General features: G+C 41.4%; 1 protein-coding gene across 1 annotated transcript; it reads right to left on the bottom strand.

The window, feature by feature from the left end:
* Window positions 1-1512: 1512 nt before the first annotated feature.
* On the bottom strand, window positions 1513-13280 carry LOC139393153 (26S proteasome regulatory subunit 6B). Its single transcript, XM_071141544.1, has 10 exons — window positions 13193-13280; window positions 12305-12403; window positions 10979-11165; window positions 8747-8893; window positions 5977-6180; window positions 5637-5804; window positions 2844-2920; window positions 2506-2674; window positions 2092-2147; window positions 1513-1894 (listed from the first exon to the last, which is right to left on the bottom strand). The coding sequence occupies exons 1-10, from the start codon at window positions 13226-13228 to the stop codon at window positions 1781-1783; spliced, it is 1257 nt and encodes a 418-aa protein (XP_070997645.1). The 5' UTR covers window positions 13229-13280; the 3' UTR covers window positions 1513-1780.
* Between the last annotated feature and the right edge of the window lie 522 nt (window positions 13281-13802).

Raw genomic sequence — 13802 nt, 5'->3', positions numbered from 1 at the left:
CGCCCCATGGGTCTCCGAGTCGCTGCCGGCTGCGACAGAGCATGGACTCGAACCAGGTTCTCTAGTGGCACAGCTAGCACTGCCATAGACCACTGAACCACTCGGGAGGCCGTGGGAGTGTAAAGTTCAGTGTGTCGAGCCACTGAGGTAGGCAGCAGCGGTGAGAGTCACTGATTGAGTTGAGGGATCAAACCAAAGACCCTGTGATAAAGATTGAGGCCCAGTCCTTGCCAGAGGTGGGATCATACCGCTTCAGCATCTGTACAGTGGTGTGACATCTTGAGCCAGATTATGTAGTCTCCCAGTATGCATGGTGCAGTCAGTCTTCTCAGAAAGAGAGGTCTCAGCAACTACAGGGCAACAGGCTTTATGACTGCACAAACATCAGCCAAGGATATTTGCAAGGCTATGAATGTAGAGGCCGTTCTACAACAAAAAAGTCTGAGCACTTCTCATACAAATCATTTGATGAGCCTTTGAGTGATGATCTGAAGAAGCTGGAGGTGACATTTTTCAATGTCGTTGTTGATGCTGCAACCTCAGCCCTTCAGGAAAGATTTTCCACATTGGAAAATGTGGGAGATAAGTTGAGTGCTGTCAACCTTCCAAAGTCTCTCAAATGAGGAGCTGACAGAACAACGAGGCCCTTAGTATGACACTGCACTATAAAGAACACTCAAACTTGGATGGCAGAGAGCTTGCACAGGAACTGAAGAATTTGACATCTTAGACAATGACCCTGCTTGAGCTGCTGATATTTATATACGAAAGAGATCTCTTAGAAATGTACCCAAATTTGTGGACTGCTCTCAGAATTTTTGTCTTATTCTTTCAGTGACCGTAGCTGAAGTAGAGGAGCTTTTCAAAGCTGAAGCTCATCAAATCCTTTGGCGCTGAAGGGGAGGGGGGGGGGGGGGGTTCGCCCAGTGAGCCATACCAGCTAGAACCGCAACTGATGCTACCAAACCATGACCTGGGACCAATCTTCGCCAAGATGTCACAGGACCTGGAGTCTGTAACCATTGACCTCTACACCAACTACCTTGACCCAGTCACTGACCACCTGCCCATGTTTCCCATTAGGACACAAGTGGGTACTATTCCAATTGATATACTATATGAGGGGCCTTTTACTTTCTAAACCACAATCTTGCCCTTAATAGTTAATGTCTATCTCCAGAGAGCTTGACCAACAGAAAGTCTTTCTCCCCTTGTGGTGTTAGGCTGAACTTCAACCTGAGGCTGAACTGCTTTGAATCATGGGCAGACACAGAGAGGGAAAGAAGCCGCCATGTCCCCTCTAACGGAGGACCCCGCATCAGTGGTGCCTAGACTATTCTTGGCGCTCTGTTCCTAGTCAGAGGCTATGACCAACAGTCACTTTATCTATCAAATGTATGGCTACCACTGCAGATGACCCTTGGCATGTTAGTGTGTTTGTCTTGTTACATCACTAGACTTTAAACCAGTATATTTCAGTCCACATGAACAATAAAGACCAACTATGCATACTTTTCTTACATTTTTATGGAAAACTTCTTTAATATTTTTTAGAGTACTGTTTAATCAGTGAGTACATTACAGGTACAAACTCTCGGCCATTATACAAGCTACAGTCAAGTAAAACATAAAGACACAGTCCATTCACTATGTGTGTGTTAGTCAGTCTGAAACCACAAATGGACACAGTAGTAGACAAACACACATAAAATCACACAAAATTGTGTGAATGCCTTTTTATTTATTTTTTTAGAGAGGGGAGGGGGGGGGGGGTTACTTTCTACTTGTAGAACTCATGCTCCTGCTCATCCTTCTTGATAACTGTCTTGTAGGCCTTCTCAAAGTCCTTGGCCAGGACAATGTACCTATTTTCACGGACAGCCAGCATGCCAGCCTGAATGAGAGGAATGAAAGAATTATAACACATTTAAAAGAGTGTTTCCAGTTCTCACACCGACAACAGGTGATATTTAGTTCTCTTTGGAACTAGAGTTAGCAAACGCAATAACTTGTGACTCTTTGACAGAGTCTTTTGGAGTAGTTTGACCCCCCATGGAAGAATTCCTCCCAACAGCACGGGGTCCCACTCACCTCCTGGCAGATAGAGTTGATGTCTGCTCCGGAGATCTTGTCTGGTCTGGCCACATCTACACACTGGTTAAGGACAACCGCAAACACAAATGACACTGAACAATGTAGAGTTCTTTCGGTTACTTAGCAACCAAAGAAAGGTATGGGGAAGTGCATTACTTTACAAAGGCGGGAATCAGTTAGAGTACTAAAGTCATGGTTCATATGACCTTTCATGAGACTATTGTTCCAGATCAGAAGGGTAATCAAGGAGGTAAATATTTAATGAAAACTTACAAGCACACTCAATGAACTGGACACAGAATTTGTTCTGAGCAGGAAAAGATTGCATGATGTTGCTAGTACAATACACACCTGCACCCATTAACACACACGTTATGAGAGACTGCTGTAAGTTGGGCATAATAAGGATACAGTCCTCCAGGTCCACCTCCTCAGAGAGGTTCATCTTGCTGGTGATGGTGGAGAAGACCAGGCGTTTCTGTCGGCGGTCAGGTAGGGGGAACTCAATCTTTCTGTCCAGACGTCCCGGACGCAGGAGGGCGGGGTCCAGGGTGTCGGCCCTGTTGGTGGCCATGATCACCTGACAAGAGAACAAAAAGGTGGGTCAGACATATATTTTTTTAAACATATTCTCAATGTGACACACAAAGTTACAGGTTAGCTGCATTAATGGGACTACAACATACAATAAGCCCTGGAGACAATATGTCACAGAGGCAAAGACCATAGCGCTCTCACACTTTGCTCACCTTGACGTTGACGGTCTGGTCAAAGCCGTCCATTTGGTTGAGAAGCTCCAGCAGAATCCTCTGCACCTCCCTGTCAGCTGTTTGGGAAGGAGAGAATACAATGAGGGATTACCAATGTCAGGGTTCAACCACACCAATAACTGCTTGGTCTTATTTTCAATCCTAATAATCAATCCCATTCAAAATTATAAAGTCCACAACCAAGTTTGTCTCTATTGTGGATGTGTGTGAATCTGTTCACCTGGATGCTTTAAACAATGACATTTACTGAAATCTTTACAGGTAGTTCTGTTTTGTGGGCAACTTCCGATTCCCAACTCTAACCTGATGTTAACTGCAACTACCCTGTCCTTAACCTTATCCAACTCTATGGTGGTGGTAGTCAAAACAAATCACTTGGCCACACAAAAAATGTGAATGTTATTTATTTCCCCAATGCTCTAGATAAGCTGACAGACCATGGGTCTTTTGTCTCCATCTGGGCCAAGGAGAAACCATAGCCTAGCCAACACTCACAGCAACTAGGGGGCCTTCACAGAAACATGTTCCAACTGCTTAGTTGAGGCTGATTTGAACATTGTTTGATTGAAAAACTACAATGTAAACAGCTAAAATGTGAGATCCAGAGTTCGTACAGACAGTAGCAAGTCAAATTCAAGGACTTTCAAGTACTTTTTCCAAGCACTAATATTTATTGTTAAGGACCAATAATTTGTAATAGATCATATTACGCAATTGTTCGTAGTCGCCACCGGATGGCAATATATCACCACAAACTAAAAAAAACTACTTGGCTACCTTACAAGCTCTACTCAAAAACATTGTTTCACTACATACATAAGTCAGTACTGATGATTTTGTAATATGAGTAGTGATGAGCAGTGTTGGGAGATGTCTACTGGTGACATTCGCAATTTCATTAAACTTCCAGCTTAATGAAAAATTATTATAATTTTTGTTTTTTACCCCCTTTTCCTCCCCAAGTTCGTGGTTTCCAATTGGTAGTATTTACAGTCTTGTCTCATCACTGAAATTCCCGTACGGACTCGGGAGAGACGAAGGTCGAGAGCCATGCGTCCTCCGAAACACAACCCAACTTGCTTCTTGACACAACGCACATCCAACCCGGAAGCCAGCCAATGTGTCGGAGAAAACACCTGGTCAGCGTGCACCCGTGACGGGCCGGGCGCAGTGCTCTGTTGCAGCCGGCCGCGACTGGGAGGTCCTTGGGGCGACGCACAATTGGCCCAGCGTCATCCAGGTTAGGAAGGGATATCCTTGTCTCATTGCGCACTAGCGACTCCTGCGGATGGCCAATTGTGCGTCGCTCCATGGACCTCCCAGTCGCGGCCGGCTGCAACAGAGCCTGGGCTCGAACCCAGATTCTCCCCGGTGGCACAGCTAAACTGCGATGCATTGCCTTAGACCACTGCGCCACCCGGGAGGCCCATAATGAATGTTTTTAATTGAGCCATTCTACTAGTTAATAGCTACGAAAAAGCGTCCTGCTTCTGACTGGCAGCTTTAGTGTCGCAGGGCGGGTGGGCTGTGTCAGAAAAACGGCACGTAAACGGCCACTAGAATGGCAGGAGCACGGATGCCACTTGATAAAGCGGAATATCGCGTGGTCCCTGTGAATGAGGTGATTGGCAAAAAAAGCTCTAGAGGTTGTAGCAGAGAAAAAGTCACACAACGTAGAACTGGCACCAGCACAAGATGCAGCGTTGTGACTTTCCACCTTCATGTGGCTCTTCAGGGTCGATTTACCCGTGCTCGCAATGTCAAAGTCTGACGCATTTTTTGCGACTTACATGGTGTCGGTTGGTTGGGTCCAGTAATGTAGTGGTATAAAAATGTGAACAAAAATATAAAACGCAATATAAAAGTGCTGGTCCCATTAGCTGAAATAAAAGATCCCAGAAATGTTCCATATGCACAAAAGGCAGGATTTGAATCAACATTTTCCCTGCATTTTAGCCATCGAAGTGATGGCTGTAGTTCAGTACCTGCCTGGATAATTGGCAGTGTGTATGGAATGAGGAAGCTCCCCTGGCAACCAAGCGTGAAACACATGAGGAAATAAAACTCTGTAGTCTGCCTGGAAATTATTGTCAAGACACAAATATTTTTCATAAACACATTTGATCATTATCTGTTCTCCTCTCCTATCAATATATATTTTTTAACCCCCCTTTTCTCCCAAATTTTGATCCCCAACGGGCTCGGGAGACGAAGGTCGAGTCATGCGTCCTCAGAAACATAACCCGCTAAACTGCGCTTCTTAACACCTGCCCGCTTAACCCAGCTGCACCAATGTGTCAGACGATATACCGTTCAACTGACTCCCGAGGTCAGCCTGCAGTAACCCAGCCGGCCACAAGGAGTCACTAGAGCGCGATGAGACAAGTAAAGCCCCCCCTGTCAAACCCTCCCCTAATCCAGACAACGCTGGGACAATTGTGTGCAGCCCTATTGGGACTCCCGATCACGGGCGGTTGTGCGCTACTCAGGAGGCCCTCTCCTCTCATTTTCATTTAAGTACCAACTTGAGAAAACGTCAGATTTTCAAGGTATTCCAGTACTTGAATGTCAGTACTTTAAGCATATTGAGAACCCTGAAGAACACAGGTAAAAACATTTGATATCAGAAATGCCAATCTGTAAATCTTCTCTATTTTACTTGTCTTATTGGATTTGGTTGCTATGTGCAATGCTAGTGATTAGCCAATGACCAGTCCATTCCATAGCCTATTCTGTGCAGCTGATTCTAAAAACCTACACAATGGCTCATACCTCCAGTCTGTGCGTCAAAACGCTTGGTAGCGATGGCATCGATCTCATCAATGAAGATGATGGCGGGGGCGTTTTCCTTGGCCAGCCGGAAGACGTCACGCACCATGCGGGGGCCCTCACCCAGGTACTTCTGCACAAACTCAGAGCCTACCACACGGATGAACGCCGCTGAGAGAGAGAAAGCGACAGAGAAAGAGACCAAGATATCAAATCAAATGCATTGGTCAATAACCAAATACTGATATGGTAACATGACAATTATTTGCTACAAAAAAATGACAACATAGCCTAATCATGTTAGCACCAGCGCATCCTATGGTGAACATGGTGAATGGCCTACCTGTAGTGTGGTGAGCCACAGCCTTGGCCAGCATGGTCTTCCCACAGCCAGGAGGCCCATACATCAGAACCCCCCTGGGCGGGTCAATGCCAATCTGTTTGTAGAGTTCAAAGTGTGTGAGTGGAAGCTCCACTGCTTCCCTCACTTCCTGCTTCTGGATATCCATCCCTCCGATGTCAGCATACATCACATCCGGCTTTTGGTCTGCAAGGAGAGATACAGGAAAATAACGCATATAACATAAGAGGAGAGGAGCTGCACTACAAGTGATAAGGTATCAATGAATGGAATATGCATGCAATGTATGTAAGCACGCATGAATGCATGTTTTTTCCACTCACAACTGTGCAATATATATGGGTTAAAGACGTGTAAATTTGGTGTCCGAAAGCCATTCATTTAACATAAAAATATATTGATCAATATAATATTAAATCACTCTTACCCTTCTTTTCATCCAGAAATATTTGTGTTGCAAACTATTACAATAAGGGAGTTATTGAGCTCTAAAGTGTCCTTCAGTGTAACTATCCAGGTTAAAATTTGAAAAATGTGTTTTTAAAATGTAGAAATTCATACTAAAAAAATATAAATGAACACCCATGGCATAACTCTGTTAGTGTTTGCAACAATATATAGAATAATGGGCGACAATACTGTATCTAAAAAATATTTTAAACCGAGAATAACTTTTGTCCGGACATTTGCACTTCATCAATGTCATAAACTAGAACAAAAGCAAAAAGCCATTTTAAAACATATAACATGATGGTAATTGTGTGGCATCACAAAGACACTCTATCAATGTGATGAGGTGAGTAAATCGCTGAATTATTTTATGATTTCACCTTTTCACCCTCTAGTAACCTTTAACAAAAACGCATGCCCTTCAGTACAACACAGAAAACGTACTTTTAATGTTATTTTATAAAAAGCTATATTAAATATAAAAAGTAAGGATAATCTTTATAGGTTAAGGTCATTAATTTATATAGGTTGCCAAAGAACTGCCTGTTAAATATGTTTGTATGAAATCTGTCCTTCAGTATCACGCTTTTGTCCTTCAGCACAACAAGAGTTTCATGTTATATCACTTGTTATGCTGAATGACAGTAGCTTTGTTATCCCATGTTTTCACTAGTTAACAACATTTAATTATGCAATTCATATTTACTTGTATGAATACTGAATATAATTTTAAACAATTGTATGGCATTAAGGCATTTCAAGGCATAGATGCCATTATCTAATAAGGAGAGGGCTGCACGGCACAGACAAAAGATTAGCGCAGATCCAGAAAGACTAGCCAGAAAAAAAGCAAGGTATTGTTTCCATGCTATCGTCAGCAACAGAATAGGATATAAAGCTGGGTGGATAACACTTAACATTAAGTTGCACTATTACACTGTAGTTAATGTTTAATTGCAATGTTAATAAGGTATAACTGATGGATTATATTAGTAATATAATATTACACACATAATTATGGATAAAAAATGAATTATGAATTATATTAGTTAATGGCTGCTTCACATTTGGGGAACTTTATGATAAATCGAGACTGTACAAGTTTGAATGAAGTAGTTTGATGGCCATTTTATGTAGCTATGTCTGGAGTCATCTCGAAATTGCATTTATGTACCTGCATTGAAGAGAAATGTACCAGTTATAGTGTAACAATGTATAATGAAAACATTAATGTAATAATCATGTAATAATGCAAATTAACACAATGTAAAGTTTTGCCACAGGCTCAAATTATAGTAAAGTGATTATTATTAACATTAGCAATGAAATAATAAAACATGTTTGAGAGAGAAAGGGAGGGGGAGTTGATTTAACTTTTAAACTTTGATTAAGTGTCATCATTGTATAGCCTACCATTAATAGACTACTAATAACATTTAATGGATGTTAATCTTATTCTGTGCCAGTGTCATAACTATTACATTTTCCAGCTATCAGAGAAGGATGTCAAGCCTGATCATCCACTGATCCATACAATTACAAAATCTGATGCTCAAAAAAAGAGGGGAAAAATTAAGCAAAACTGTTTTTTGCACAATGTTTATGGAATGTTTTCTAATTAATGCTTTGTTTGAAATATTCAATGCTGATTTAACCCTAAATTAAACCAATTAAACTGTACCTTATGTGCCAATTAAACTATGCTGCATAGTAAAGCCCATGTTCTTTATGTGTGTGGCGTATGGGTCATTTCTCTCTCTCTAGTATGGAAGCGATCTAAGTTCAACTAGCCTGGACATTTTAAACATCTTATCCTGTCTTTTTATGCAGTTTTATAACTTAAATTATTGCTGAAGGAATCACATTTAATCAATATTTGTGGGCCGTAGCGATGTGTTCAGGGTAACAAAATATTGTCATACAGTCTAACACCAGTATTTAATATTAAAATACAATAACTTTGTTTTGTTGACTCAGCTATAGTTATATTTCTGCCAGGCGAAGCAGAAATGTTGTGATTATGAAAAAAAGTTTTTTTTTTTTTTAAACACTTAGTGTTATTCTGAAAGACATTTTACTAGGGTACAGTCATATGAATCACAATAAAAAATAAATGATTAGCTTTATTCTTGAATATAACTTCTATAGGGGCATAGGTAACTCGTCAATGAATGTACAAAAGCCTTTTAGGGAATTGTAATTGATGTTTTATTTTTTTGCTACTTTGAAAACCTTATACATCTTTGACTCATATTACAAAAGGGATAGGCATACCAGGGGGTAGAATAGTGTGTATGTGTACCTGATGTGAGCATCATGATGCTGCTGTCAGCCTCTGGGGGGAGCACGTCCACCAGGGCATTGCTGTGCTTGTGCAGGGCCACCGACGCATTGGGCTTCAGCAGCTCTCTGTCGATGGTGCTTAGGATACGCACATAGTAGTTTGAGCCTGAGTCAAGGAGAAAGGGGGGTGGACAGAGAGGGAGAAGGGGGTGGACAGAGAGGGAGAAGGGGGTGGACAGAGAGGGAGAAGGGGGTGGACAGAGACGGAGAAGGGGGTGGGCAGAGACGGAGAAGGGGGTGGGCAGAGACGGAGAAGGGGGTGGACAGAGACGGAGAAGGGGGTGGACAGAGACGGAGAAGGGGGTGGACAGAGACGGAGAAGGGGGTGGACAGAGACGGAGAAGGGGGTGGACAGAGACGGAGAAGGGGGTGGACAACGAGAGAAGCAGAGAAAGACGGTGGCACAGGGAAAGAGAGGGGGAAATGTCATTAGTGAATATTAGAGGCAAATGTTCAGCAGGCATTGGTGTTACTGTGTAAAATATAGGTGCTTATGGTGTGTGGCTATTAGAGAATGACCGATATGGATTTTTTAGGGGTCAAAGTTGTCCGATATTTTAGGCAGATATACAACATAACATTTCCCAAAGACAGCCATGTATGCAATAACGCATCAATATTAAACCGAACAATACATTTGACTTAGTTATTACCAAACTAAATAACAATGGTCACTTTATTTGAATGGTAAATATCTTGATAAACTGGGTAAATTAAGATGTCATAGGCATACTCACAATACAGATGAATCCATATTCAATAGGAGTGTGTGCATGCATTGAGTTATTGAGCTTGTTTTTGCTGATCAATGGAGTCTATGGCGCTACAGATGACAATCTGTTAGTCCTTCATTTTGGACTAACAGTATATTAGCCAACTAATCAACAACATTTACACAGGAGCATCACTCCAGTATGTCACACCTGTATGGAATGACATCATATAGGCACTGCTGTTCGTTTGAGAATATAAAATATCTATTTAACACAAATGAGTCCAACGTAACGTTATGATTTGTGAACAAGGATGTTTACGAAACTAGTATTTTATGTTATTTTCCGGTACCGGGAGAAAATGTTCTCTCAACAACTCAGCTGCAAGGACAAAATTTGAAACATCTCAATTGGCTATTCCAGCTATCTGTCAAGAAATGGGCAGGTTAGAACTTGATTCTACTTCTACATTTGGATAGAGCAAGGCTGCAACTTCGCTCCCTTTCACATCTCTCCATCGCTCATATCACTTGCTGTTTACTGCTACTACAATAAATACAATGAACAAAATATAAAACGCAACATGTAAAGTGTTGGTTCCATGTTTCATGAGATGAAATAAAAGATCCCAGAAATGTTCCATATGCACAAAGTTATTTCTCTCAAATGTATGCACAAATTTGTTTATATCCCTGTTAGTGAGCATTTACCTTTTGCCAAGATAAATCCATCTACTTGACAGGTGTGGCATAACAAGAAGCGGATTAAACAGCATGATCATTACACAGGTTCACCTTGTGCTGGGGACAATAAAAGGCCACTAAAATGTGCAGTTTTGTCACAACACAATGTCACAGATGTCTCAAGTTGAGGGAACGGGCAATTGGCATGCTGACTGCAGGAATGTCCACAAGAGCTGTTTCCAGATAATTTAATGTTAATTTCTCAACCATAAGCCACATTGAATGTCATTTTTGAGAATTTGGCAGTATGTCTAACCGGCGTCACAACCGCAGACCCCGTGTAACCATGCCAGCCTAGGACCTCCTTCACCTGCGGGATTGTCTGAGACCAGCCAACCGAATAGCTGATGAAACTGTGGGCTTACACAACCAAAGAATTTCTGCACAAACTGTCAACTAACCGTATAAGGGAAGTGCATCTGCAATTTTGTTCACTGTCAATTCATCCGTTTCTCAATACTGCACCTTTCTGTTGGAGAATGAGCTAGCTTGCTGCTGATTTTCCCAGCTAGACATTCATCAGCATTGTGCAGTGCTCGTGGCTCAGGTTGTGAGTGGCGGCTGGCATAGCAGCAGAATTGCTAGGCAGAGGGACAATCAGCAAAGCCGATAGAAAAGGGCCAATAATCGGACCGATATCGACTCGGATTCAAGTCTCCAGTCTCTGGATCCAACAACCAGAGGCTTACCTACACAATCTATGTGAGGACAGACAAAAGTGTAAAAATACTGTACCTGTGGTGGAGCCCACGATGGCTGTGTTTTGGTCCACAGCCTCCAGGAACTGGCCGATGACGAGGGGGATACTCTGTATCCTCTTCACCTCCTCCTGGGCGTGGAGGAACTCCTTCTTCAGGTTCTTCTGTTCATCTTTGATGTATTCCTCCTGCACCTCAAGAAACTCCAGCTCCTGCTGCAGCTTCTACAATAGTAAAGGGGAGATTGGGAATGGTGTCATGGAGAATGAATGTTTATTGATGAATCATAGTGATCATATTACTCTAGTGCTAGCCTCCCTACAATGGCTTACTGTTGTGGCTAGGGCTGATTTCAAGGTTTTACTGCTAACCTACAAAGCATTACATGGGCTTGCTCCTACCCATTTTCCAGATTTGGCCAATTTTTTTTATTCTTTAAACTCTGTCAAATCATTGCTAGACAACAGTTTAAGTCTTGCCATATATTTAAGTCAAAACTAACTGCCACTAAGGAACATTCACCGTCTTCTCGGTAAGCAACTCCAGTGTAGATTTGGCCTTGTGTTTTAGGTTATTGTCCTGCTGAAAGTTTAATTCATCTCCCAGTGTCTGGTGGAAAATATATTGTACCAGGAAGGACGCCTGTAACTTTTCGTAGTCGCTCGGTGTATTGATGCACCATCAAAAGTGTAATTAATAACTTCACCATGCTCAAAGGGGTATTCAATGTCCGCTTTTTAAAAAAAGTCAGTTTTCAATGTTTGTTTAAAAAAAAAAAAATTAAAAAAATCTGCCAATATGAGCCCTTCTGTGCAAGTCATTGTAAATTCTCCCTGGTCTTTGTGGTTGAATCTGTGTTTGAAATTCACTGTTCAACTGAGGGACCTTACAGATAATTGTGTGTGGCGTACAGAGAGGAGGTAGTCATTCAGAATTAATGTTAAACACTATTATTGCACAGAGAGTGAGTCCATGCAACTTATTAAGCACATTTTTACTTCAGAGCTTATTTAGGCTTGCCATACAAAGGGGTTGAATACTTGACTCAATACATTTCGGCATTTCATTTTTAATTAATTTGTTTAAAAAAATAGAAAAATATCATTCCACTTTGACATTCTGAGGTATTGGGTGTAGGCCAGAGACCAAAAAAAATCCATTAAAATTCAGGGTGTAACAACAAAATGTGGAAATAGTCCAGGGGTGTGAATACTTTCTCTAGGCGCCGTAATAGTTAACATCTTTACAGTGATTAAGAAATCACAGAAAGGGCCTGTATGATTCAAATTGCTTTTCCTGGTGCTGAAAGAAATAGATCTCAACAGTCAAGCACAGACAAACAGAAGCTGTTCACAGTACAGACCTTGTATCTGCTGTAAAGGTCTTCAAGATCTTCTGGTTCTGGGGCCAGGAAAGAAAGCCCCGTCTGGGGTCGTGAGTTCAGCATGGCAGGCACTTCGTCCTGTGTAGACACAAGACAACACAAACATTTACACAAATTCTACGTTGAGAGCATACCCCAAAATCTGTGAAAACTCTATAGCTAATGTTAACTACTAACGTTAGCTAACTGTTTGTTGTGTTGCTAACTAGCTAGCTAGCTAGCTAGCTAGCTAGCTAGCTTGTTAATTTACTTGCCTAATGCTGGGTGAATGATGACCGACAGAAAATGTGAGAGACGCGGATTGGAAGACATTTCAATCCACGATTGTTTCAGTGCTGTTCCGTAACAGATAATAAGTACGTTACTGCGGTTGGTGTCTTGGCTAATAATTAATAAGTCATTCAACATTAGGCTCAGTCATATGCAATTTAATTTATCGCGCTAGCTACTTAGCTAGCTCGCTAACGTTACATTCGGTTGTTTTCTGACTTGTTACCTAACTTCGCTATCTAACCTTACCTGCCGGCCGTTTACTTATTTTGTTAACGTTGTAGCTTGAAGCGCACCAATACTACCCCCACAATATAAATAGCTACGTAGCCACACCAAAATACAAACGTTTAGCTAACTAGCTAAAGTTGCCTAGCTTGCCAGTTGCGATAGCATGTTAGCTTACATGACAGAGCATTTACAGTGCCGTGAATGAATTGGCACGTTTAGTTGGATGACGTACGATTTAAATATATTCAAAGAAGACTTTAGACTAAAGATAGTACGTTTTAAGTTGTCTATACTTTTTAAAGCTTTGTATAATCAAAAACAACGGTGAAACGGCGTGAAAATGTACACGGTCAAAATGAATCATACCTGAATTTTTTCAACAGTTACTCCAATGTCCTCCATGTTGAATTCCTTATCATGTGACGTCTACGTAAGGATCCAAGCGACATTTGTGTGATTCATGGGTAATGAAGTTTCTGTGGACAAGTGTTATCAACAAACGTAAATGAATTGAGAGATTGCTCCACAAATAAAATGTTGTGTTCTTCTGAGTAATTTGTTTTCTAAACCTTGCCTCCATCTGATATAGTAAGCAAGCACCCTCAGATCACTATGAATAATATGAATACTGATGATAGATATGATGGATAGCAGGTGAATGACTGCTCATGATCTCTTTAGCAGAACAATAGCTTTATGTACAGAACAGTTTGGCAAAAGATGTTGACAGTGACGTGCAATAGGTGAGGTGAGGTTTGTGGATTTCCGGCCAGTTAGTTTGTGGCTATAATAGGCTGACTCTACTGCTGCATCTTTCACACCTAGTCTGTTGCATCTTTCACACCTAGTCTGTTGCATCTTTCCTCTGTTTTTTTTTTTTTGTTTTTTTGTCTTGTATTTCAAGTCTGTCCACAGATGAAAAAAACATGCTTTATACCAAATCTATCACGATAACGTTCAGTTGTTTGAGGGATCA

Source organism: Oncorhynchus clarkii, chromosome 3 (assembly GCF_045791955.1).
Source record: "Oncorhynchus clarkii lewisi isolate Uvic-CL-2024 chromosome 3, UVic_Ocla_1.0, whole genome shotgun sequence".
Lineage (NCBI taxonomy): Eukaryota > Metazoa > Chordata > Actinopteri > Salmoniformes > Salmonidae > Oncorhynchus > Oncorhynchus clarkii.
This window is presented reverse-complemented; position numbering and strand designations above follow the sequence as displayed.

What these genes read in the sequence shown, in the direction of transcription:
- LOC139393153 (XM_071141544.1), bottom strand. Translation starts at nt 13,228, where the DNA reads ATGGAGGACATTGGAGTAACTGTTGAAAAAATTCAG. An exon ending in ACCAGACCGTCAACGTCAAG is followed by an intron (nt 2,675 to 2,843) that starts GTGAGCAAAGTG and finishes TTCTCTTGTCAG; the next exon opens with GTGATCATGGCCACCAACAG. An exon ending in TCAACTCTATCTGCCAGGAG is followed by an intron (nt 1,895 to 2,091) that starts GTGAGTGGGACC and finishes CCTCTCATTCAG; the next exon opens with GCTGGCATGCTGGCTGTCCG.